This window comes from Anopheles maculipalpis, chromosome 2RL (assembly GCF_943734695.1).
Source record: "Anopheles maculipalpis chromosome 2RL, idAnoMacuDA_375_x, whole genome shotgun sequence".
NCBI classification, from domain to species: Eukaryota; Metazoa; Arthropoda; class Insecta; order Diptera; family Culicidae; genus Anopheles; species Anopheles maculipalpis.
In genome coordinates this window covers 41,858,767-41,884,293 of record NC_064871.1, presented here as the reverse complement: position 1 = coordinate 41,884,293, position 25,527 = coordinate 41,858,767, and the positions used below count along the sequence as shown (strand labels likewise).

General features: G+C 42.4%; 4 protein-coding genes across 5 annotated transcripts in view; 3 read left to right on the top strand and 1 right to left on the bottom strand.

Moving 5' to 3' along the window:
* LOC126558913 (pyridoxine/pyridoxamine 5'-phosphate oxidase-like) overlaps nucleotides 1–25,527 on the top strand; it is an 87,298-nt gene that overhangs the window by 22,806 nt on the left and 38,965 nt on the right. The gene's annotated exons all lie outside the window — the stretch shown is intronic.
* The window catches only part of LOC126557894 (protein Notchless), a 195,019-nt gene that overhangs the window by 137,872 nt on the left and 31,620 nt on the right, over nucleotides 1–25,527 (top strand). The gene's annotated exons all lie outside the window — the stretch shown is intronic.
* LOC126556762 (putative ATP-dependent RNA helicase DHX57) overlaps nucleotides 1–25,527 on the top strand; it is a 300,736-nt gene that overhangs the window by 248,733 nt on the left and 26,476 nt on the right. The gene's annotated exons all lie outside the window — the stretch shown is intronic.
* The window catches only part of LOC126556632 (diacylglycerol kinase eta), a 42,014-nt gene that overhangs the window by 16,014 nt on the left and 473 nt on the right, over nucleotides 1–25,527 (bottom strand). Inside the window, exon 2 of the mRNA XM_050212013.1 lies at nucleotides 23,371–23,481. Coding sequence (XP_050067970.1) covers nucleotides 23,371–23,481 — 111 coding nt within the window. The remainder of the gene's footprint in view (nucleotides 1–23,370; nucleotides 23,482–25,527) is intronic.

Genomic DNA, 25,527 nt, shown 5'->3' with positions numbered 1-25,527 from the left:
CCGAGACGGATAGTGACCGCGACACCGTGCGCTGGCGCTACATTTTACCAGCCGATTCATTATGTAAATATGTGCTTTTTATGCGATTTACCACACCGAATCGGCACCGTTAGCACGTTTATTAGCTTCACCGTACTCCTTGAGCCCATGCTTCAAACACAAACACTTTTAGGGATTAGCGAGGATCGGCAGAACCACCCCGGCGCGGTGGTCTTTCGATTGCTTTCGAGGCGCGGTCGTGCTCTGACACTTAAAGTCAAGCACCAATGCCAAGAGTACTATGCTTTCTGATAATAAATGAAAGTAAAAATATGCTTCAGAACTGCTTCACTAGCGTGGAATAAGCTCTCGATAGTCTGAAAAGGGAATTGAAGAGATACTTAAATTTTTTTTTTTTGTTACCATTATCATACGAAGAAAGTAATAACCTAACGTGACCATCTGACCAAGCATTTATGAGCCCGTGAACCGCAGAGTACAAGATTACCTAGATTACAATTTACCATACAGCATATGGTCCATCGCTGTCCCATGCGGAATGTCTTTATTATGTGTTATTGATGCTTATCAACACCTGGCGCACGGATGCTAAGGATTCCAATAGAACTTTTTTTTTTCTTTTCTGGGTAAGGTCCGGTCTTGGGAATATGTCCAAAAAAATCTCTATTCTTGTGTGACCTTTCTTTTTAACTTTCTTTGAAACGAAATCATTTGTAATCGCAGATGGTCTGTAGTGATTTTTCGCCTTTTTAAAAATACGAAAATAGACCTTTCTCAAGGAGATCAAGTCAGGATGGCTTTTATAAGCATGTACCTCGGCATGAGTTTACTATTCTTGAGCAAAATCGATTCACATTTAAACACAGTCGTTTATTCGTTGTCTACATCACAACCGTAGTTTGGGCTCGTTTCAACAACCTTTATCAGTAAAGCAATGCTCACACTGCCGAACTGTGTAACAATGTGCTTGTTACTGGATTAACACGTTCTCATTCCTATGAAAATTCCATTCCATCGTTCATAGCCTCTCTATTAGGCTAAATACAGCATCCAGCAATTATCAAACCATTTACCGGAAAACTATGCAAAATTTAAATCCAACAACCGTCGTTCCCGTAACCTTTCCTCGCGCTCGCACTCTCCCCTGATCCGCCAGAGCTGTGCCGGAATTAGCTGAATTAAACATCAACCAAACATCGACGCAACTGGGTAATTAAATTATTCGTCACACAGGCACGGAAACAGACCTGGAGGCTGCGAACGAATGAAGCAAATTAATTTGTTATTTTCAAATTTTCCTCATTTCCCGCCGTTCCAAGCAAGTGGAAGCAAGTGAGGGAGCTCACTCTGAACACGTTGAACCAAAATGTTCCGTATTTTTGGGGTATGAGTTAACTACCCTTACCGGTAAAGCAGCAGACACGAACCGTGAAAGCAATACCATGTACGGTCGCATTTTGCTTCATTACCAATTTATATATATATTTATATGTATAAATAAAATAATAATTCGTACCGCAATCAGTGTGCGCTCACCCGTTTACTCTCCCCCCACTTGTACAGCTTTCCATTGCGCACTAAATCGTGATTACGCTCAAGCTTTTGTGTCGACGTTTTTTCACGTAACGGTTTGATATTTGGAAGGCGCGCGCGCGCTCGAACTGTTTGCTGCCAGGATTTAGAATCAATCCTACCGTTGCTGCCCGGTCTGACAGTTCGCTATGGATTGTTGTGCTTTTTGTTTTTTGTCTTCACTCTATCAATGTACCCGCTATTTCTGTCAGAGGAAAAGCTTTCCTACCGAGAAGCTAACGCACCGTAGCGGCATTACCAAACCAAAAAAGTCAAACAAAGTTCAACCATCGGTTTCATCCTCGCTTTTCACGGCCGGCAGAGATGTCTTGAGCAGGGAAAGTAAAATCACAAACATAAGTGAAGACGTATACAACACCTTGCTCGGAAGGTGTACGTTTCATGGGAATTCGAGTGAAGTCGGGATGGCGCGGCTACGAAGCGAGCGTTACGCTCCCATAGGACGTCTTGTAATTCAATTTTCGACTCCCTATATTACATTTCACTAATGGTGGCATCAACTTTCAAGATTGTGTGCAAAAACGCAGCGAAACAGGGCGTATGAAAGAAGGAGAAAAATCCTCTCATTGGCATGATTCGCAAAGTTCGTCGAAGCCCTTTTTGTCGACGGGAAGCGTTTCGTTACTTTACTTACCGCTACTTAAATCTCGTAATAGTAAAAGTAATGAAAAGAGAAACAAAAGCATCTTAGAACCTGCTAAAAGTAAGCAGAAGGGGGATAAAAAGCCCCCGAAAAAACACCGATAAAATCCGTTCGATGTGGAAAGTTACAATCGTTCATTGGAAATAATTTGATCCGAATAGTTGTGTTGTAGACACTGGCTGTTGGTGCTAATGATTGCAGTAACTTCTTGTGTTGTGCGGTGTTTGCCGTAAGGACCAACGATAAGGAGCTGAAAACTTTCTATTAACACTTTCATGTGAACGAACACGCTACCGTGCTGTGTTTTCGAACATTATGGTACATTCGCGTGGGTTGTTTTTTTTTCTGTGGAATATGTACTTTCTTTGCTAAATTATACTCATTATTAATTGCAGCACAAATGGAATACAGTTGCTAATAATTCATTTTAAAAGGTAATTAATGTTTACTGACATGTAGTTGCCTAGTTATTAATAAAAAAATTCTTTTCTGAAACATTAATTGCTCCATATTTCCAATGAATTGTTACTAATGATTTAAACCTATATCCATATACATGGGACAGTAGTGCTATAGCTTCACTATTTCTACGATCCCTTTCGAACAATTCCTTTCGTAAAAGCATGCGTCATTATTCTGCTGAGCTTTAATTTAATTTTTCTTCAAACTTCTTTTGTCGACCAGGCACAATTTCTTTGTCAGTGTCAGAGGCTAGTCTCTGGGCAATTTCATTTTCCTCCCGTCAGTAAAAAGGGTCTTACGACCTAGTTTTCAGTCAACCTGAGTGACATCAACCTGACAACCTGGGCTCTCATCTTTCCAACCATAAGGATGAAAAACTTTTCTTTCATGTTTCCTAAATTACATACCCGGTCGGTCCTTTGTGCAGAACACGCTAGTGAAGATTTATGCCGTAGGTGAACTAAAAAAACAAGTTAAACTATTGTAGCATAATCATTTGAAAGCGAAAAGTACTTTTACTGTAATATTAAAGCATATTCCAAATATTTTTACACACTACCACCACTCAACCATTATCTTTCGAAGAAAAAAGTAATTCACCGAAGGAAAAATAACACTCAAACTTGTAGCCTAGCACGGCGCTTCAGCACGCTTCAACATACACATAAATAACAAGATATATTGCATTGTTTCGCACCATCCTCTCAACCATCTCTCTGACCACAGGCATTTTTTGCACATTCTTTCATCCAAACAATACGCAAGGATCATCGCTCTTACGCTATTGTAATTAAAAAAGCTACGTTACCAAAATTCCTCCGAGGCTTATATATCATACGCACAGGACAGCCCGGCAGCCAGGAAATCTTCAAAGCAGGTAAAGTAATACCTACATCTGGTGAGAATGCCTGGATTTTGCTTCGTGTGCATTCATATTAGGCCGTTCGCCACCAGCAACCGTTCGCCTGTACGTGATGTTGGCACTGGTGGGGCTTTCCCGAGGAAACGTTTGACGTCATCAGCGTATATTGTTGATGCAATTGTTTACCACGAAACGAGGTTCTATAATTCCTCGTTCAGCTTAAGTATCTTCAGCCAACTAAACTTGAGACCGACTAGACGGATCTGTGTAAGTCACAAAACGGCAAGCTTGCTGCAGATCAAACTAAAACCCGGAAGCCATTAGTGATTATTTGAAATTCTCGCCAGATGGTGGTGAAATATTCATAGACTTCTGGTACTACGATCTGTGTCAAGTGTTCTGCTTTTTCTGCTGTCGGCCGAGAGGTTAATGTATTTGCGATGAACTTCTGTATTTGCTTCATTAAGCATTTATTTCACAAATTAATTATTACGTACGTATTTTGGTGCACATTACGTATTGGTTGGACCTGTTCAAGTTGGTTTCTGTTGACAATTCCAAACTATCATTTAGATACGAATTACAGCTTCTGTTTCATTTCTGTTTCGACAACATCTTAAAGGAATTATTCTGATGGTTCGTTCAATTATTATATAACGTATGAAATGTGAAGACTTGAAGCCGTCTCGCCAAGAGAATCTTATTAAATTAATACCTTGAATTTCTGATTCTTGCAATCTAGAGATTTATGTAATCAAATTCATCAAAATTTGTATACATCTTTTGCATTGTTTTTTCTCACCTGATTGTCACAGATACGTTATTCTTCGAACCATTTTTTACCGTTTCTATTCCCAAATGCAATGTTCAATTCCTTCCCAAGCACGTATTTTATCAAAACTCCTTTTTTGCTGTATCACACTCAGCTACAACTCTCAGCCAACACGAACCAAATTTTAGCCAATTTTTGACAACCACTTTTCATCACCTTTTTCTCCTACTGTGGCAGTTCTCGCATGCAGCTTTAAACGAAAATTTCCCCGGAGAGTTGTCATTCTTTTCAGCCCTGTTAGGCCTGGCGGGGCAAACAGCGGAAGCTTATCCGGAAGTAGACCGGGACCTTCCAGATAGAAAATGTCCATGATATGTGCAACAATATCGATAGCAACGAAACGCTTAGGCCTTTCAGAAAAAAACCCCTCCCCACCAGTAGATAAAGATGCAAAGGCATTTAAAATATAATCCCTTGGGAGGGCAGAAATGTTGTTGTGAGAATGGAAAAGCGATAAGGGCATAAAATGGCGAACGGAAAAACTTCACAACAATTCAAAAACATCGCCTGTTGATTGGGATGATAAATTATGGGATGGTGCTACATTCCTTCGTACAATGATAACTGGTGTAGAGAGATATTTAGAAAACTCACCGATATAAACATTCTCTCGAGCAAATTTTGTCCTTGTGCTTCAACTTCAACGCTACATTTTTCTGTTGAAACACCAACAACCAAAAATACACATACACTGTCCCCCCAACAATCATTTTCTACTCGTTAGGATCGTTTATCAGGAGTATCGATCGTGCTAAATTGTCAAATCATAAAGCAACCCGCACCCGGTCCATCAGGCAGGGCACTTTTCTTTTCCCTTTGCTCCTTTTTGCTCCTCAATTGTCATGCTCTGTGGGGAATTTTGCACCACCAGTTTGGGAAATATCGCAGCAAACTCAAACCAACTTTCTTCATCGATAGAAGTTAATTTAAAACAAACACTCGAATGTTTGTTTTACGTGTCCCCCCCCACAGCAAAGACCGAGATGAACGAATCGTTTCGATTTCAGTGATTCCGCGTATTCGAAAGCCGCCAACATACAAAACAACGCAATAATTGTGCTTTTACATGTATTTTTTCTGCTTAGTGACATTGTTCGCTTGCATCTGCCAACTAGCCAGTACTGCTGAAACTTGTAAATCTCGATTTCAATTTCAAAGCAACCGATCGCAAAGACCGAAATTTTAATCTTCTTTGATTATCCTTCTTGTTCTTGGCTTAACGACCTCAAAGATCATGCCGGCTATCGAAATGGCTTTCTAGACTGCCGATACCACACAGTTAGATGGTTAGTCCTCACTACGGGGGGACGGTTCGGATGGGATTTGAACCCCGGTCCTGCCGTTTGAAGACCGGCGCCCCTGTCGCCTATACCACCGGTCCGCCCCTGGGTTTTTGATTATATAGAGACTTAATCTTTTTGAGCAAAATAAAACTAATTCATGTCAACGACTCCGGTAAGTAGCGACCAAAAAAAAAAAAGCCTTTCAAAATCATCCTTCTCCTGCGATATCTCATCAGATATGAAAGATATATCATTCATTCCGCTCCCTTATTAATCATCGCACAGTGCCAGCACAACCTTTTAAAGCTAACACGAGAAGGAGGAAACCTTTTCCGCCAGCTCGAAACCAAATTGAATTAATAATTTTAAAAGCTTTCCGTCGCGAAACACACCGCTTGCTAATGAGTGCACAAGTTATTCCCAAATTTACAATAACACAATATTCATCAACGTCCTTCATCCGCTTAACGTGCCAGTTGTGTCGTTTGATACCGTTTGCCATCCACACACACACACACACACACACACACACACACAGGCGTCTGTAGACCGTGTAAGCTGTACGACTAGATCATGTACGGAGTCCTTTCAATAGCAGAAGGTTTTGCCATTAATGCTCTGTACTAAGTACCGAGCTCAAGTTGGGAGGGTACCGAGCATGGGCGCATAACACCCAGCATTATTTGAAATTACTTTCCACGCCTAACAATTGCTTTGCGCTGCGTTCACACACCACCAGGTCTAGCAAAAAAAGAAAAATGAAGACGTTCTATGTTAACGGCAAATAACTGCGCCAGGGTGAATGTTGCGGTTGTCCAAACCGTTTCTGATTCACTTTCGCAAACTCTTACGTTACACAATATCATCTTCGTACACACACACATCCAACAAGTTCAACTTTCTCACCCCGAACGTAAGCAAATGTGGTCGAGCCTTCGGGGTGTTCGCATTTAATAAGTGGTGCGGTACCGTAACCGTAACACTGGAATGTTCTGAGTTAGACTTTTTTTCTCCTCGCCCATGCCGAACCGCCTTCGTTCAACACCCAGCGAAAGCTTTCCACCGTGAAAGTCAAAGCCAGAACATGCGTACATGCCAGCTTTACAAGTTTTACCTTCTTGAAAAACTAAAAGGCTACCCCCGGTTTTTTGCCGCGTGCACACGGATACGGATTTTCGGGAAAACCCGTAAACGGGTTACTGCAGCAGCATCAAAGGAAATATGCTCTCGGAAAAAAACAAACCTCACCAAAGTGCCTTCACAAAACGGAAGCAAAATGTTACGAAAGCAGCACCAGCTTGGCTCCGAAAATATTAAAGAAAATAAAATATTATCCCGAACGGTTGGGCAGGCTTCGCGCAGAGCGATGCGGGCATCGCAAACTGAAAGAAAACAGTGGCCATTGTTTTGCGGGTTTGCCTTCGGTGTGTGCGGGAAATTCGTTACAGTCGGTGTGTATGACCTTGTGGATGGGAATACTCGATTTCTCCAACAAGCTGGTCGAACCGCCTATCTCGTAGCAAACGCTTTCCATCGCCCAATGTCGCCCAGATACGCTTCAAAGATAGAGCATGAATAATTAATACAAACTTTGCATCCGCAGCTATGGCTGCCGTAGTTTGATAAGCTTTGCCAATGGTTATGTTTCATTATATTAGCGAAAGCTTTCCCACCCACTAACGAATGCGTTGCGTAGTTGGAAATGTTTGCAAAATCAATTTTACACCTGTCACGTTATACGTTCACACTTTGTGTTTTTAAATGCATTATAAAGTGGAAATCTAGAACATCCTCGACAAACAGCACGCTAAACAGATTGTTGCTTCTCGCACTGCTACGGCTTATTTTCGACATCCTTTTTTGCTATCGGTATAAATTTAATTTCCTGTTTTTCCTGTGCCTTCTGCAAAAAAAACTCAGCCTCATCGTCTCATCCCCGTTAAAACGTAAGGGAAAAACGAAACTTTGGCGATGAAATCGATCGATTTATGATGCTTTGCTTTGTCGTGCGAAGAGAATCTGCTTTTATGTACTTTTTTTTAGCAAAAAGTCCTAGTTATGTGTAGGAAAAGAAGTAATAAAAAGGTTTTATTGAATCATTTTAGAAAGTTAAACGATTTTTAAATGGCGCAACTGACACGTTACAATTAATGGAAATGAATCTACCTTGTGAATCGCTATCGCTATCGTAACAAGGTTTGACTATTGGGTGATTTGTTAATCAAAGGACTGTTGAACCAAATCTGTCACAGTCTGGCAAGTCCTTACGTGCGAGTGTAAATAACTTATACTGCGTTTTGGACTTGTGAAGTTCCTATTCCCATTGAATCATGTCGTCTAAATGTAACCACCCATAATACTGATGGCATTTATGTGCAAAAAAAAGCTCATAACTCACTAAGTATGCAAAACAAAGTGCGAATGTTTGCTCAAACGCGATACCTTAATAACTCTGCACCGTTGTAAATCATCGCGCGTAATTACACTTTCCAGATTGTAAAGCTTCGAAGGCTCGAACACGCGCTGATGGTTGTAATACAACATTTTGTCTCTTATCGGCTCCGCTAACCTTAACAGCGATATGCTGATAAGTCCCAGTTTTGTCATAAAGGAATCGACTGGATTGTTTCTCATCGTCCCGAGTAGAATGAAATTGAATTTTGCTTCATTGATTACGACGGCTAGCATTCTAAGCACAGCGGCAACTTTCGTTGCTTATTCCTTAGTTTCGCTTACACACGCGTAGGTATGATAACTTGTACAGTTCTTCCGCTGTGCTTCACAAGGTATCACGTTTTCAGGAAATAAAACTTTACTGACTGACTGATGCTTTGATGCGACATTGGCATCGGCTCAAGGAACTGTACAACCCACTGGGCAGACTTGGTTAGGGGATTTGAATTCAAACAAACAATCAAAGCACCGATCGATACTATCACCAGCACTTCTGCTCCATTTACCGTCGGTAATGTGTTGAAGGGACCGAACTTAGGCCACTTCCATGCGCTAGAGCTGATGATGACAATGCTAACAAGCGTTTATGTTACGCTTTCGTGTTTTCTATTGAGCGATGCAAACCAGGAAACGATTAGAACAATATACTGGTTGCAAAAGTTCTCTCTACAAGATTTGCTAATTGCTGAGCATGGATGGAAGTCACGTCACTAAACAATTATCGCTTGTACTTGCCCGTTCGAGGACCAACATGCTTTTCGCTTTCTCGACTTACAAATTTCATCCCTCTTAAAGCTACGAACGATTGATCACCGAACGGGAAATTGCTTCAATATATTCTTCTATCGGACGGTGTAAATAAATGTCAACCTTTTCAGCCCATTGTACGAAACCGAAAATGTAATCAAGCACCGTTCGAACTATTTTGCCACTTCTTTACCAAACCCGCGCATGACCCTGGTGAAAACATGTATTTTGGAACCCGGCGATAGCAACACCTTGGCCACAAACGGGCTCATCGCGTTGTACCTTTTATCATAGTGTGCCATCCCAATTACGGCGTCATAAAAATGTACTACACCAAACTATGCCCGACCGGCACACCGCTGGCAACGGGGCAACTTTCGCTTGCCGCAACATTGTTGATGACGCAAGAGACACATTTGCTGTTCGCCTTTGTGGAAGATGTCGTACGGATTCGTATTATCAAACGAAAAAAAGTCAAGCATAATAGAGAACTTTGTATATATCACATTATCAACATTTTCCGCCCGCCATGAATCTGGTGGCGCACCATCCCTGAGTACAACTTACCTTGGCAAGGTAACTATTAAAGCATCCCAAAGTTGGGAAAGGCCAAAGGCCAACCAAATATGAATACATATTCCAAGGAAACTAACGTCATTATTGACATTTGGTCACCCGTAACTAGTGACAAGGATATTTGTGGCGTGAGCCACATCTGAGAGTTTGCTGTTCTGCTGCGCGATTGCATTTCGCTTGATGTATTGCATATTTTACTATAATATTTGTACTTAGTTATTATTTATTTTAAAAATATATGAAGAACCGACGTGTCTTCATGAGTTTCTTCTTCTTGGCTTAACGACCTGTTAGACCAAGCCGGCTATCAAAAAGTTTGCTAGATTTTCTGATACCAACGTTGTTGTATAGTCAGTCCTCACTACGAGAGAACGGTCCGGTCCTACCGTGTGAAGACTGGAGTCTCTGTCTCTTCTACCACCGGATCGCCCCTTTCAAGATGTCATATTGTGTGAATAAAACTATTGGAAACAGCTTTACCTTCTCTTATCCTGAACATATTCCATACAAGCGATTTTTCAAAAGCAATTTGTACTGAGTTTATTTATTTTTATTTACTAAACTTTCTCTTTACGAAACTGATACGTTCAGCAAAAGAAAAAGAACTAAAAATAGAGCTTCTTTTATAGCAAATATCAATATTTGGCTAGATCAAACACGAAATCCACCAGCGACTAGTAACAACGTACTTCCCGTACGCTCTCAGCTGACCAGAGCTGCTACACTCCGTCTGTGTTGACGAGTGTTTTTCGAAGCAACGAAACAAATACAAAAACACACACACAAAATTGAAAAGCGCACGTTCCGATCCGAATGTTTGAAGTTCAATGCTTTCGGCTAGAAATTTCATACAAAGTCAATTACGCCCGATCAAAGCGTTTTGGTGTCGTCGGTAACGTCGGTAACGACAAAACGATTCCCAAACCGCTAGCAGTTACGGTAGTTTTGTACCCTTTTCCGCGTGATGCATTCCGGTTATGGTGAATCGATCATGGAATAAAGTCCCTCATCCCACGATAAAAAAGCTACTTTTTTATACGAATGAATGGATAAAAGGAGCAAATGTACCGATGGAAAAACACCTTTTCACCACTATTTGATTATGAATAACACTTTTTGGTTTTATCTAAATTTATGAATGCTCTAAAGCATCGTAAAATAAACCATCCGTGATTCAAAGATAACACTAACACGGGCAAGGTTCTAACCTAATCGACCTGAACAAATCTCAAAACGATGTTTTGTTACTCCACTTTCCATCGGATGAAAGCAATTAAATTCAAAAAAAAATCACAAATCGAATTATGAATTTTTTATTTATTTATATTATATTATTACGGCTATTATCATTACCACTTTCGGTCACAAATCGAAATAATAAGATCAATCTAGGTCTACCACGCCTCCTCTGTCTGTGTGGACGGCCTAAAAGGACTTTCTGAGCTGGGTCGTCCGGTGCCATGCGTATGGCATGGCCAGCCCATCGAATCCTGGCGAGCCCAACTCGCTGCACGACGGGGAGGCCGTCATACAGTTCGTACAGCTCGTCGTTGTAGCGGCTCCTTCATTGTACTTCCACACACACGGGGTCAACGATATTTCTGAGCATCTTCCTCTCGAACGCGGCTAAGAAGGCTTCATCTGTTTTGAACAGGGTCCATGTCTCAGAGGCGTATGTGAGTACTGGTACTATAAAGGTACGATACAGTCCCAGCTTCGACCGTCGCGACAGGTTTTTTTGAGGTGGGATGATTCCTCAGGCTGTAGAATGACCGGCTGGCCGCCAACACATCCTGGCAAGCAACTCCGTCTCTATGCTGTTTTCGGTGCTGACTTTTGACCCGAGATAGGTGAAGTTTTGGACGACTTCAAATTTGCGATCACCTATCCGTACGTCACCCTCACGTAGTTCCGGAATTCTTCGTAGGGCCGCTAATGGCGCCACCATCAATTTGGTCTTTGTCTCGTTTGCCTCTCGCGCCAAGTTCAATAGGAGACAGGCGAGCCCATCTCCCTGACGCAGGCTTTTGGTGGTAGCAATGAGAGCTTTCCATGAGAGTTTTCCTTCCACTTTCACCTGGCATGTGACGTTGGTCATGGTCACTCTAACAAGCCTGATCAGTTTGGCCGGGATTCCAAAAGAGCTCATGGCCTCGTAGATTTTTACCCTGGCTATGCTATCATATGCGGCCATGAAATCTATGAAGAGATGGTACGTGTTCAACTGCTGTTCAGCCATCTTCTCCAAGATTTGCCGCATGGTGAAGAGAAATCTCTAAACTGTCTGAGGAAAAAAAGCAGTTTTTAAACAACTTATAAACATTTCCGGAAAATCTGCAAACACACTGAACACTGCTATGGTACGGATTGTGTTCAGTACAACACAGTGACGTAAGTAAGAAGCTAAACGGATTGTAATTATACCTACATTCATTGCACTCGACACTTCAACCGTGCATGAAGCGCACGATACCGAGAATCTCATCGTTCCGCCACGTGTGATCAATCGTTTCAGAGTTCGCACCGCGCACAGCGTAATGAATTGGGCAGGTACGACCATACGCTCATTTTATCCCGTCATTCAGGATTAAAAGGATACTGTATATGTACGTAATTGAAAAAGCTTTTTCGACGAAAAGCAATTTTGGACACATTCGACACATATGCTTGTGCGCTACACACGCCATCCACGACGAGCCATAATGTCAAGGGACTAGTAGCAGCAGTAAGTAGTGCTAGTAGTGTGTGTCGACTACCAAGCGACCCTAGACACAACAATACATCACTCAGCAAAAGTTCGCGTAATGTTCGAAATTGTTTTACCAGACAGATATTATTTATAGGGGCGTTCCGGGAGGAATTACGTATTGATAACCTTTCACGGTCATGGGTGGAAGATTTAATCAAACGATAATAAGTTCAAGCTATTACGTGTGTTGGATGCAACTTCACTCGATGCAAATTCGTCATTGTTTCGTACAAAGTTACAAAATTGCTTTTGCACTAAATAGTTTTTCATAAGCGAGAGATAGTGAGAATGATCAAATATTTCATTCAACAATGAAACTTATCGACATAATAATAATAAACATGGTCTGTCATGGTAGTTACAGACCCACACAGTACCCTGTCTGCATCCTTCTTGGAACCTTCCTAAAGAATATTGCAAAAGCATGTGAGCGAGTGTGCGAAGACAAAATATCAATTTCTTAGATAGTGTTTCTTCAAACCGATTGAAGGTAATTCAATAGCAAAGCAGAAAATTAATATATTGCTCCATAAAACTGGAGGCAATTGATTGATTGTAAACGTGCAAGATGACGCATCACTATCACACTGGTACGACGTCAAGCAATTAGATCATCCTTCGAGCTAACACCATGCACCATGGTCCATTCCCATCTTATCAAGACACAGTAATGGGTGGCTAATGGTGGGTGGAACGTGTGACACGCTGCAGGAGAAAAGTACAGCGTGAAAGAGAAACGAAAATGTGAGTGAGATAAATATCCCGTCCTGTTTCTCCAGAGACAATTCATCGGCAATTGAGGTCACATGGTTTGCTATTTAGGTCATTCGTTGGGCCACCTGCGGGGTAGAAGAACCCGACGTTGGTGTGTTTTTCGACGATTTATTCAACGCCGAATGCAAGGTTATCGCTAGATCGGTACACGGAGAGGTCCACTTTGTCCACCCACACGATCTTTCGCTAATCAAAGGGACAATACATTACATTGAAAGATCACTTTTATGGCCCATATTGTAATTACACCCATGAAACAAATAACCAGCTAATGAAGATAGTTGCACCTTGTTTCCTTTCTATTCCGTTTCTTGCGGTATGTTCATGGTTGGAGCCTCTGTTTGCCAGCTTTTTTTCTGTCCGTGAGTGTTATTATAATCCCAGAACAATACAGTGCTATCAAAGAAAAGGTACTGTAGCGAGAGTGCTGACGTTTGACCATACAGCCATCCCGCGAAACGAATGTCTGGGGAATGTTTTTCCATCAATTTTCATTACATCCGTGCTCGAACGCTATTAGCCCTCATTGAGCACCGGTGTGTCCTGCGGAACGATTATAGCAGCATCTCAGTGCCGTTCACATTTCGCCCAGCATTACCGCATGTGTGTGTGTGTTTGCAATGGAGATTCGGACAGGAGCGACACGCGTAATTTGCTGTTTATTTTGGCTGCAAATTCTCTCACGTGCCGTTCGGTATCTACCCCGGTACCCATTACTGTAAACAAGTTATTTATACAACTTGCAACTACACACCTGTAGGTTTTTTTTTTTCGTACTACCGACTCACAGACACCAAACTCGCATCATTATCTCTTCGATGCATTGCGCCCTATCGCTCCCTGGTCGATCCCGAGCTCGTACCACGTTCGCATCCGAAATCCGAAAATTCTTTTCACTTGCAACTGGAGCAACCATGAATCAATATTCATTCAATATGCATAAACATTGATGTTTTGTTTATGTTCTATTCTTTCCAGTCGGCTGATTGCGCCCTTAATGGTGGAGGTAACATTACCATAGCGTAGCGTGTGGAAACCCCAAAAATCTGTCAGTCTGTCAACGGCGAGATGGTGTGCACAGTACAACAGTCCCAACTCGTTTCATGTTCACAAATTCATGAGTACTTGCGGCCAGGGCAATTTCTCTAGCGGGTCGGTCATCTCTCGCAGCATACTGGTAGAATAGATCACAATACCAGCTGCCGTTGGATGGATCGCAAGATATTACAACACTGAACAGCGCTTAAATATTAATCAGACAATTGCATGAGTGGGGTTCGTTGTTTCTAAGAAAGATGAATAATCGTTGCAACGTTGCTCTAAACACAACCATCCACATGCTTGGCCTGGTTTGATGGTTTTGTTTCAAAAAAAAAAAAAAAGGCTCACATAATTGTAACCATTCCAAATTGCCTCCCCAAACGTAATGCACTATGCCTATAACGATCAATAATTCGTAGTACGTTTGATGGAAAAATATTTATCTTGCGATAAAATACCCTACACGCCGATCAATACTCTCTCCTACTGGCAGACCTCTCGCTACAGACTAGCTTTACAGTACACAAAACGATTAGACGTTGATAAACCACAAAACCACATGCAAACTTTATTTTTTTTTACCATAAAAAAATGGAAGTTCGATAACACAATTTAGTCTTGTTCGCAAAAATGCGACGGGGTCTTCCGAACCACAAGCTATACGCGGGAACACGGTATTACAGGATCCAAAGGTTCAAAGTGAAAAAGCAACTAACCCTCGTATTTCATGGCGAAGACACTCCCCGTACATTAAACGATTGATGAGGGAACGGATCGTTTGTTGACCAAAACCGATCCAGCACCGCGTGAAAAGGGTCAACGGAACGATGCGTTTTGAACAGGGATTCACATTTTTCCCGTCTACCGTATACCAACGGTGTTGATGCTTTCCATGCCGTATTATCTTTTGGCACGGGTTAGCAAATCTTCCCCAAAATGCGTTGCTTTTTCGCTGACGGTAGCGCCGCCCTTTAATCGTAAGCGCTTACAAGAATCAATAGTAATATCCAATTAGTTCGACGCACCTACATTTTACGCATTGATAATCTTCAATCGCACCAACGATTCTTGGGAGCAGGAAACTCCCGAAACACAACCACAAAAAGGAAAGAAAAAAAAAAAGGGCTACAGGTTAGGATTGGTGCGTCCGTTCGACACCCTTTCGGATGTTGGACCCACGGTCCATTCTTTACCCAATGGACCCTAAATACCTGAAAGTATTAATCGGAAATCGAAAAGCTTGCACGAGTACACCATCTTCTTCCGGTGCAAAGGTAAAATGATTGGGGGAAAGAAAATTCAGCCAACTGACACTAACCGATGCACATGGGTGAATGTGTTTAATGGTAGTGTTCGTCCAATATTTCAAAATTGTTCTTCCTACTTTACTTCGATACATTACATATCAAACATGGTGTGAACTACAGGTTTGAATGCTGAAATAATTTTATACATCAATTTTATGTAAAATAATGGAATGAAACAATATGAAAATCTATGAATAAGTAATTTAGTTTTCTAACCATAATGTTAAACAGTCGTTGCTTGAATTAGGGAAATAATGTACGTCAAGTTTAACCTTTTTATCGGTAACAAGTGATGTTATACAACATGGCACTAATTAGTTCTATAAATGGCATACCAAAACGTACTTCATTACTATTTTAACTCACCTCTACCAAATATAGCTTTTACTTCTCTCGTTGAGCGTGTAGAGCGTCTTAGTCGGTAAAGCAATACTACATGTCAAATGCAGAAATCTTTTCTACTAACACTTTACTCACTACTGACTGTTCGACAGCCTGATAAATCTAATAACATTGAACATCAATATCTCACACATCTTTTTGTAAATTACACTGTGCTTACAACTTCCCACTTTTCCTCTAGCGACAGAATTATTTCACGTTCGTTCGATTGCTTGTTCGCATAAAACTTTAGTCAAAGACATTAGGCAACAGATTCACGCTTGACGATTTACTCCGAACACTTTCCTCGTGTAGATAGGACATTGTGGACACTCAAGAAGATTGAACACTGTCAGTCCTCCTTCACAATTCGCGCTTGATTATGAGGAATGTTATCTTTGAAGAATATTGCTTATATCATACTTTGAAAGGTCACTACTAGTGCTTGATTTAAGAATCACGAAAGTTCAATCACTTAATGATTTTTTTTTTTTGCAATAGCTAGGATTCGTTTGCTTCTTCGAGGCTCTTGTCAGAGAAAGGCATTCACTGTTTGGTGTGGTGATAGAAGGTATGATACTTGCGGTAAAGATAACAACTATATGTTAAAGAGTTTGCTGTAACTAGAGTCTTGCTGATATTGCTTACAGGAGAGTAATGTTAGATTTGCACTTTTTTAGAATTCCTTTTTTTATGGCATTTAACATGAATCTAAATGCAACTTATTGGAGCTTATATTTACACTCTTTTTTAAACCACTATAATAGAATTATCCGATGTCACTTCTCAATCTTGACTTTTTTTCTTATCGTATCTGCATAAAGAACTGTTCCGTTGAAACAATCGGCAAAACACACATTCAAACTGGTCCACAGATTGCACAATGTTCAGTTACAACGATACACACATTAACGGTAATAATATACTGATGCGTCCGGTAAATGCTTAGAACCTGCGAGTTCCTGATTGTCCTGCTTAACAAACTATCGGCACGTGCCTCGGAGCAGCAAAACGGCACGATATATCATGCAGCCTCCCGTTAAACACCCGCCCGCCTAACAGTGGGTCTGGGCAAAGCAAATGCTCCACTGCTGAAACCGTGTGTCGTCACAACGGTTGTGGTGCGGTGGCGTAACCTGTGCTAATGCCAACCGTGCTCGCTAGAACCTAGTTGCTGTACTGACTATCCACCAGGGTGAGCGTTCTAGTTTTGATTCTTTCCGGTATACTGCGGTACCGTCGCATCCGGCCACGGGTTGGAGCAGTTCGGGACTCTCTTGTTTCGAGCATGTGTCACGCACCCGAAGTGAAAAGAGAGCCGTTTTCCAGCGTTGGAGAAAGGTTGCCCCTTTTACGCGGGAGATACGTACCGCGGGTACGAAGCGGATAAAGCACGAAAGCAAATTGGACCCCATTGTTCAACCGTACGAGTAAAAGAGCTACCCGCACAGACGAGAACACTGGTCGACCTTTTCATCGCTGTTCATCGCTCGCGAAAAGTCTCACCAATCAGTCTTGAGTTGTCTCTCGTGCGGAGAGTAAAATCTCAACCCCGTCAGTTTTTGGGGCATCGTAGTACCCACGACCGTCACACAGCAGTCTGATCTGAGATGTGTTTTTTCGCAAAATTTTCTCCAAACAGGAGTGGATAGAATTTTGGGCGATCATTTGTCGCGGCGCTCGCTGAGCATTTTCGGAGTTCGCGCCCAAAAATATATGTACCTCGTGCGGGTTTTGCGCTCACACAACCCAACGGTAACGGTGCCTCGAAAAAGAAAACTCCAAGCTACTCGGAACGGTTACGGTGTAAGCCAACGCTGAACGTAATCCTACAGCTTCTAGGAGACTGCCCGAAAACGACGTTGCTCGAGCATAACGTTATAGGCGGCCTACTCGCACTTTGCTTCGACCGGCAAAGAATCCTGAGATTGCAGCTTTACGCAGCTAATATTTCTTGGTACCTGTTTGGTGTGTTTTCTACGTAAACCACAGCTGAAGATGGTCAAGAACCGTACGCAAGACATGGCTAAGCTCTGTAGGGAAAACTTTCGCTAACCTATCCCACCTGAGTGGCTGGGTTGACCGGAATCAAACGTGCCACCGTACGAATGAGTTGGCGGGCAGGGATTTTCATCTTGTCAATTTAATAAAGCACAAACTTTATCCATGCCCATCCCTCTGTGCGAATGATAAATTATACCGCTACACTGGCTAGCACATGGTGACATGGTTCTGGGCATGTTTCAAAAATGGCCCGCAGCCATTACATTGTCACAGATGTAATGTATTTCCCTTTACCACGAATGTCTCGGCCCGTTCTAGCTAAGTTTTAGAGTCGTAGAGAGAAAAAGAAATACAAAAAAACATGTTGTGTGAGAAATTATTTCGGTAGGCAGGATTATTTATCAAAAGTTTTTCGTTCCTTGTGCACTATGAACCGGTGGCAATCGTTTACATAATGCAAACAACGTATCCGAAACGATCCGGTAAAGACGGGCGCGACTCCCTTCACGCATTATCAAAACGTGCCGTTCGGTACGTAAGAACCCACCAGCCGAGTCAAAACGTTCGTAAATTTGAATAATTTATTGGGTCATTTTTAGGCTTTCAGGATCGCCTTGCTCCTTTGGTCGAGCAAGTGGAACTCGCGTTTAGCGGAGATCAGCCTTTTGTTTTCCATAATTAAACAGCTGGATGAAGTTACATCGCACCTGAAGGCAACGGAAATTCACAACCATCGAATATCCAGTACTATGAGAGTACTGGTGGGAAGCACGAGCATAGATTCTAGCGGCTTAATTTCGATTCAACTACGACTGTGACTTTTTGTTTGTGAAAACATAGAGCACAGATGGTACTACATATTATCAATCATTACCGGCTTTGCATGTCTGTTGTCGAATGCATTTTCTGTAGGTCATGTATGTATCATATGTTCAAATTTGCACGATTATCGAAGCTTAAACATCCATTTGCAGTGTTCCTCAGAATGACAGCTGACAGCACCGTACCATCCAGTTCCAAGGCTCCATTACAAATTAGTGTTCATCTATCAGTAGATCCTATCTTACTGATCAAAGTGCTGCTGATACCGGTGGTCTTGTTGCAAGTGGCTGTCCCTTCTTACGGCTATTTTTGTTAATATACTTTCTCTTTCACCAAATTCTCAACGATTTTTCCTACTTCTGATCAGATGGTCCATGTCTCTTTGTCTGGTTTACCAGCTCTCCTGCACAAATTCTCTTCATCGTACCGTTTTTTATCACTCTCTCTCTCTCTCTTTCTTTCTCTTCTATTTATTGACTTCTCGAAGACCGAAAATTCATGGGAAAATCCACCGGGAAGGCGCGCAGCAGCAAGCAGATGCGGCAAAAGACCACTAACCTAATCGATACCCTGTCCTGCCTCACTGTTTCATTCCGCATCCCACTCTTCGCTTTCCTGTCTCCAGTTTGTTTTTACGATGCGCAACACATGATTACGATTACGCTCTCCTCCTACCACACTCGCTGCGCGCCGCGTTGTCTAATACCCTTTTTGCATCATGGTGGACGATGTGCACGGTTCGTTCCACACGGTCACGAGACTTGTTCACTCTCCCAGTTTACGCTCGCCGTCGCCTCATCGTTTGCCGCTTTGGCAGTCGTTTCCATTTTTGCACTCATTTTCCAGCTTCGAGCGACCATCATCGACCCATGCCGCTCGCCGCCTTTACACTTTATACATAGCGTAGCCCTTTTTTTTTCTCTTCGCCGTGCCGTACGTGCCCTCGGAATATCGTGACGTTTCCCCTCATCAAATTCGACTGTCTCGAAGCTGCATGGTGCGTTTACTCACGTGCCGCAGATTTTCTTACGCTATCCACACGGCCAGCGCACGCAGAAGGTCTTTGCCTTTTAGTAGCAGCAAAACAAAGTAGTTTTTACCCATCGTCGTCTCGGTCGGTTCGTAAGGTTGGTACGACGTTCACGACCACACGCACAGCCTTCCACGGCTCCATTACTTCAAATTTCATCCACGTGGATTGTACGATCGGTAGTATTGCTTCTACTTTGCTCGCGAGAGGCAAAACTGTTCTTCCTTTTCCCGATGGAGGCGCATGGTGGCTGACTTCAGACCACCAGGGAAATACGTTGTATGATTAATTTACACAGTTAGATAATATAGAAAATTTAAGCCAAAACAACTGCAATCAGTTTTTGACGATACGGTGCAAGCCGTCATACTTAAAATAAATAAAATAACCACAATTTGTTCCATTAAAAAAATAGATCAATGATTAATGTTGAAAATTTTTTCGTTAAAATATACTCTTCCACGGAAAATTCTTTCAGATTAAATTCAGCACAATTACTTAATCAAAAGGCAAATTTCAACACATTTCCATACATCATAAAGAAAATCATAACAGAACGGTAGAAAAAAAATGAAAATCTTTGTTAAAAGTTGGATTAAACACGGCAATGTATAATTACATGTGCTATTTTTGAACTGCAATTAAACGCGAAAATATCCAACCTTCATTGGAGTATTAATTTCACTGAATCCAATTAGCATCCGGATCGATTTCTTTTACTGACCACCAAACCCATCTCACTGCTCGCCACTTTGATGTTCAATTTGTAATTAACAGTACACGCGCAACGCCCAACCAAAAATAACATCACGCACGCACGTGTGCGTTATTCCATGTGTCTTATTAAAATACGCAATGATTAAAATTATTATTCTTCCTGCACATGTTTTTTTTTCTCCCGGATGGCACATAAAACTCATTAACAAATGTTCGTATTTCACTTGAATCGTGACATACAGCCGTGCAATCAAAAAATCGAGCCCGGTTGAGCCATGTAGATTCGATATTTTTCAAAATTAACAAAAGCAAAACTATGATAGTTCATCGCAGACACCACTCGCAGATATTTGATGAAGTCTAATTAATTGGTGCTAAAAGCGTACTTCACACCATTGCCGGTTCTAAAACCGCTTCCCATTCACGCTCATTAGCCTTCGGTTAACCGCGGACACTCGTGCGTTCTATTATTAGGCATCGAGTTAAGATATGCTCAACCAAGCCATCGCACTGGATAACGGGCGCCCGGAGACGTGTTGCATTTGCAGCTACGAAGATGACGCACTTGCGACGTATTTGCTCGCGATGCACATTTGTTGTGACACGCTCTTGCTGCTAGCGTATTGATTCACTCGACACTTTCACTCGACGGAATCTGGTTTTGTGATTAAATTAGCGGCAGTAAAAATTATGAACGCTTGTGAGCACTAGGGAGATTAATCAAATTTTAATGCTATCGCTATCGCATGAATGGTGCTGTTTGAGTAGCTTTAGACTGGCCGTTCAAGTGTAAGATTATATTGAGGCCATCGAATGGCTTACTAGACTTGCTGACAACGCGAAGTTGGATAATCAGTACTCACTACGAGGGAACGTTCCGGATGGGATTTGAAACCCGGTCTGAATCATACTATTATTCATTAGAAGTACTTAAAACATAATATGAGTTGGTCTGCTGGCCTTTTTTAATTTTTTCTTACCCATATTTGTATCATCCTTCGAATATCTCAATCGATAACAAAAGTTTGTTAGTTAAGTATTTTTACTACTCAGCTAAGGGTTATTATGAAATATCTTTAAATGGGAAACCTAACTAAAATGCATTTGTAAACCGCCACCACCATTTTCACGATTTATTAAAACCGATTGTTTTTACTTCTTCGGGCATGAAATCCATAACATTTTGCCCTTTCGTGCCACGTTATGTCTGTGGTCTGAACTTTTCGGTTAAGGTTTCACACGAAAGCTGCCAGTGACGTGGTTCTTCACCATCATGCCCAGTCATAATAAGGGTAGAGCGCACGTTTCGCACCGTAACCAACCGCCCGCAGAAAACATTACCATTTCCGATAATTATTTATAGCAGCCGGTACCTTTCACCGAAACATTAGGATTGCTGGGGCGGACGAATTCCGACCCGTTCTCACTCGCATCACCATCATCATCCAGCCAATCGTTATGCAGGCGTGCAACTGACCAACCGACCAGTCAAAGGTCATGCGGCGCAAACCTAATATTCCTTTTACGAAGAAAATGGTTTCTGTTCCGAAGCTTGTCGATACAAGCATAGCGTTCAGTGCACAGTGATCAACGCCGCACAACGGAACGAAGAGTTTCCGTCCGCAAGGAAGCAAACCGGATGCTTGAAAACAACATAATGGACTTTCCCGATCGTTCTCAGCAGGGTAAGCGGACGAGAAAATGCTTTCACTTCTTCAGCCAGCTTGGTGGGCCAGCAATATGGACCGGGCAGAACGGTTTTTCCGCTTTCGCGAAGCACTGCTCGGCAAACGGTACGAATGTTTATTGCCGTAGTGGAAATGTACGCCGGTGGTTTGTACATCGGATCACAATGAAACATAACTCACGTCCGTGGGATAGTCAAATCGGATGGAAGCCCAGGAACGTCGACATGCTTGATGGGTTCGACAGCAAAATCCTAACACAACTTCTCACTCACAAGTGTTTCAAGACCCCTCAGCCACCCGAGCGAGCACTTTGCCAGAACGTACTGTGTAACGTTTTGATTGCATGTGATATTTTCTCATTTTCAACCAATCAAGCGCCGGTACAATGTTTCGACGCTAGCTGAAAAGCCATCGGAGAGCTCATTACGGCACCTTCTTTGTGTGTGTACGATTGTTTTCGCTACTTGCTGCTCGCATGTAGCTACCGCCATAAAACGCCACACAGCAGAAGCCACGGCTAATGGTGCTTCAAACCAGGCGGAAGTGGAATCACTCTACGACCTAGCACAAGTACAAAGTCTAGCAAGTTTCCACAGGACCTTCGGTTCGTCTTATCCAGGTTGTTCCGCATTGCGTGCGTTTTATTACCGACACAAACCACTTTCCACACTCTCCCATTGAACGAGACATCGAAGAACGCTCCAAGCGTGTCTGATGTTCGACGTATCTACATGGTCTGTCGATATCGCTGATATTTATGCCCTTACCAGCCCTTTGTCGATAGTGCCCCAATATCGCGCTCGCGTTTTCCACACCAATTGATCCGATACAAAAGGCACCTATGTAAGGAATTAGTATTTCGTCCAGTGTGGTGTAGAGCTTTGCTTTCCGTTTTGCCTACCCATTTTAACGTGACCATGCCCGTACGCCAGTACGATCTACGGGGCTCACTTAGCTAAAACATTTTAGATTAATTCTACCGCCCCCCCAACTTACGTCGACACGTTCCACAATAGTGTGCTGAGCCGGCAGGCACACTGTTGAATAGTTGTAGCACCAAGGGAAGATGGGTGAAAATGCCACACAGCCCGAAACCAAGCGAAACGTGAACGTTAACATGCAACATGTTGCCCACCGTCAATCAACCACATCGGCACGCTAGCTTCGAGGGTAGCAGCAGTACCAGCAGCATTTTCCTACCACCAGACCGTCGTCAATTCGGCAGATTAGATTCGGATAGGACCTGCAGACTTTAACATCAAGGACCGGAAAATTGGTCAGGGTCGTACCGTTACACCTCGAGGACGGTGAAACCACAATCCCACACCTCCGGCACAGATTTAGCGAGATAGAACGAGAGAGGGAGACAGAAAGAGATTCGAAAAAGTCTGTTTTAAATACGTACCTTGCTGTCCTTAGCGTAATACAGCTTGTGTCCTTTCAATCGAAAGTACCTTCGGCGCCATCGCTGGAATGACCATGTTTGCTTCATTAAGTAACCTTCCTTGATGGCTGTCTGTGAAGGAAAGAAAGGTGAAACAAATCACGTGTTTGAATAACGATACAATCGCGAACACACAACCCTTATTCATAAACTGAAGAACCTTGTGAAACAGGATTTTGAACACATCTGTGTTTGGCTAATACAACACGCTGATACGCTGATATCATCAGCACGATGAACAGCCAATTTTGGGTATAATTTCAAGAAGACGGTCTCTGTTTCTGACAGTTCACATTACCAAAAGCTAGAAGCAATTGTGACCCTTTCCCAGAAGCATCATCCCGTTCGTTTTGCTAAAGATAGATTGCCCGATGAAACGAATTCACCGCACAACCTTGGACACCCAGTTTACGGACATCCTGTGCACTGCAACAATGCAGAACCAATGTCCCGGAACCAATGTGCCCGTTATCTAAATCGTATTTCGTCCTCATACCACATCAATTGTTCCGGACAGTTTCATGTAGACCATTTTCGAGCTATGAACATATATAGTTTATTGTTCTAACAACTATAACGAGTCGTTCATATGTCTCTGGTCTCCCATTCTGTCCATCCTTCAGGACCTCGGGAACCTGAAACTAACACATCAGAATCGAGTAAAATTCGCTACACGCCAGCATCCGTTGCCTTCCAGCATTATGTGTGTGTCAACGTTATCAAATGATGAGTAAACTAAAAGTTCCTTTTAACTCCCCCCTACCCTTCATCTCCCCCCCCCCCCTCACAGTCCCCCTTAAAATGTCACCCATCTCATTCCTGCCCGTAACGGTGCAAAACATCTGCCCATGTATCAATTACACGCTTGCAACCAGCCAAACCGTCCAAAAAGGACAACTAAATTTGAAAACGGTCCACTGTCAGTCAGTTTCAGCGGACGTTTTGCTGTCAGCACTAACGGTTGCTTCTTTCTTTTGCACGTCATCGTCATCGCCACTTCCGGTCCCTGCTGGTACACGTTCGGGGTTCGGTTCGGTGTGAAGGAATTCACCACAGCGATGGTTCCCGTTCTACGGCTTGGGTGCGACCGAATGTAAAATGGCGTACGTACCATCATGAAATGAGGTCAGCGATGCCTGGCGACACGCAACTGCACGAAATCAGGTCAATCACAACGGAGGGCGTCCGATGGACGAACTCAAAATATTGCATCCATTTCTTAACAACTGCCCAGCTTAACCGTGGGGCCGCTGCGTTAGCATCCGGTATGGATACACTTTGCTGGCGCTCCAGGAAAAGATTCGACCGACATTTTTAAAACGGAAGTGCCTATACGTTCGCTTATCTTGCAGCAGACTACCGAGTGGCATAAAATAGAAAACGAATTAAAAGCGATGGAAAGTTTTGTAATACAACAAAACTATAGCATTTTTTCTAGACGCTGTTAGGTGATATTAGTTGCACAGAAAACCTTCTTGTGTTGCTGTAAAATCCTGTCCCATTTGAAAATGTGTTTCACTGCCTAAGGAGTATAGCCCGGGAGAGTGTAATCATAATTAACCGTGTCCATTATGACCACTACAGAGCAAAGCACAACCATAGCATTTTCTGCTAAACATTCATCTAGGTTTTCCTCTCGGCATGAGAATAACAGGAGCAAAATGCGTTTGACATATTACTGGTTTAAGCTTTCTTACTACACATATGTAGGTGGTATTTGCTCATTTCCTTCTTGTCTTACCGCAGTTTGTTTTTTGCCTTACAAAAGAAGGTTAGAATAAAAAAAGTTCTTTTAACCCAATTTCCCAACCTTAAAAATGCAATTTTGTTTGTAAATCTAGCTATCAGCTTGCTTAAATACTATTAATAATCTTCTTTAAATCCTCTCTCGTATATAAATAAGACTTCTCTTCAATATTTCCCCTGCTGATGGATGGAAGAATGCTAAAAATTGAATGAACTTCGCCACAAAGCACTAACCCCTCCGCATAGAGCGACGCTTGCAAGATGAAACTCCCAGACTTCTGCAGTCCCATTCCGGGTTGCGGTACATATTTTCAGGTGACGGTTATTTAAAAAAAACAAGTCGATTATGAAATAATGGATGCAAAAAGTCAA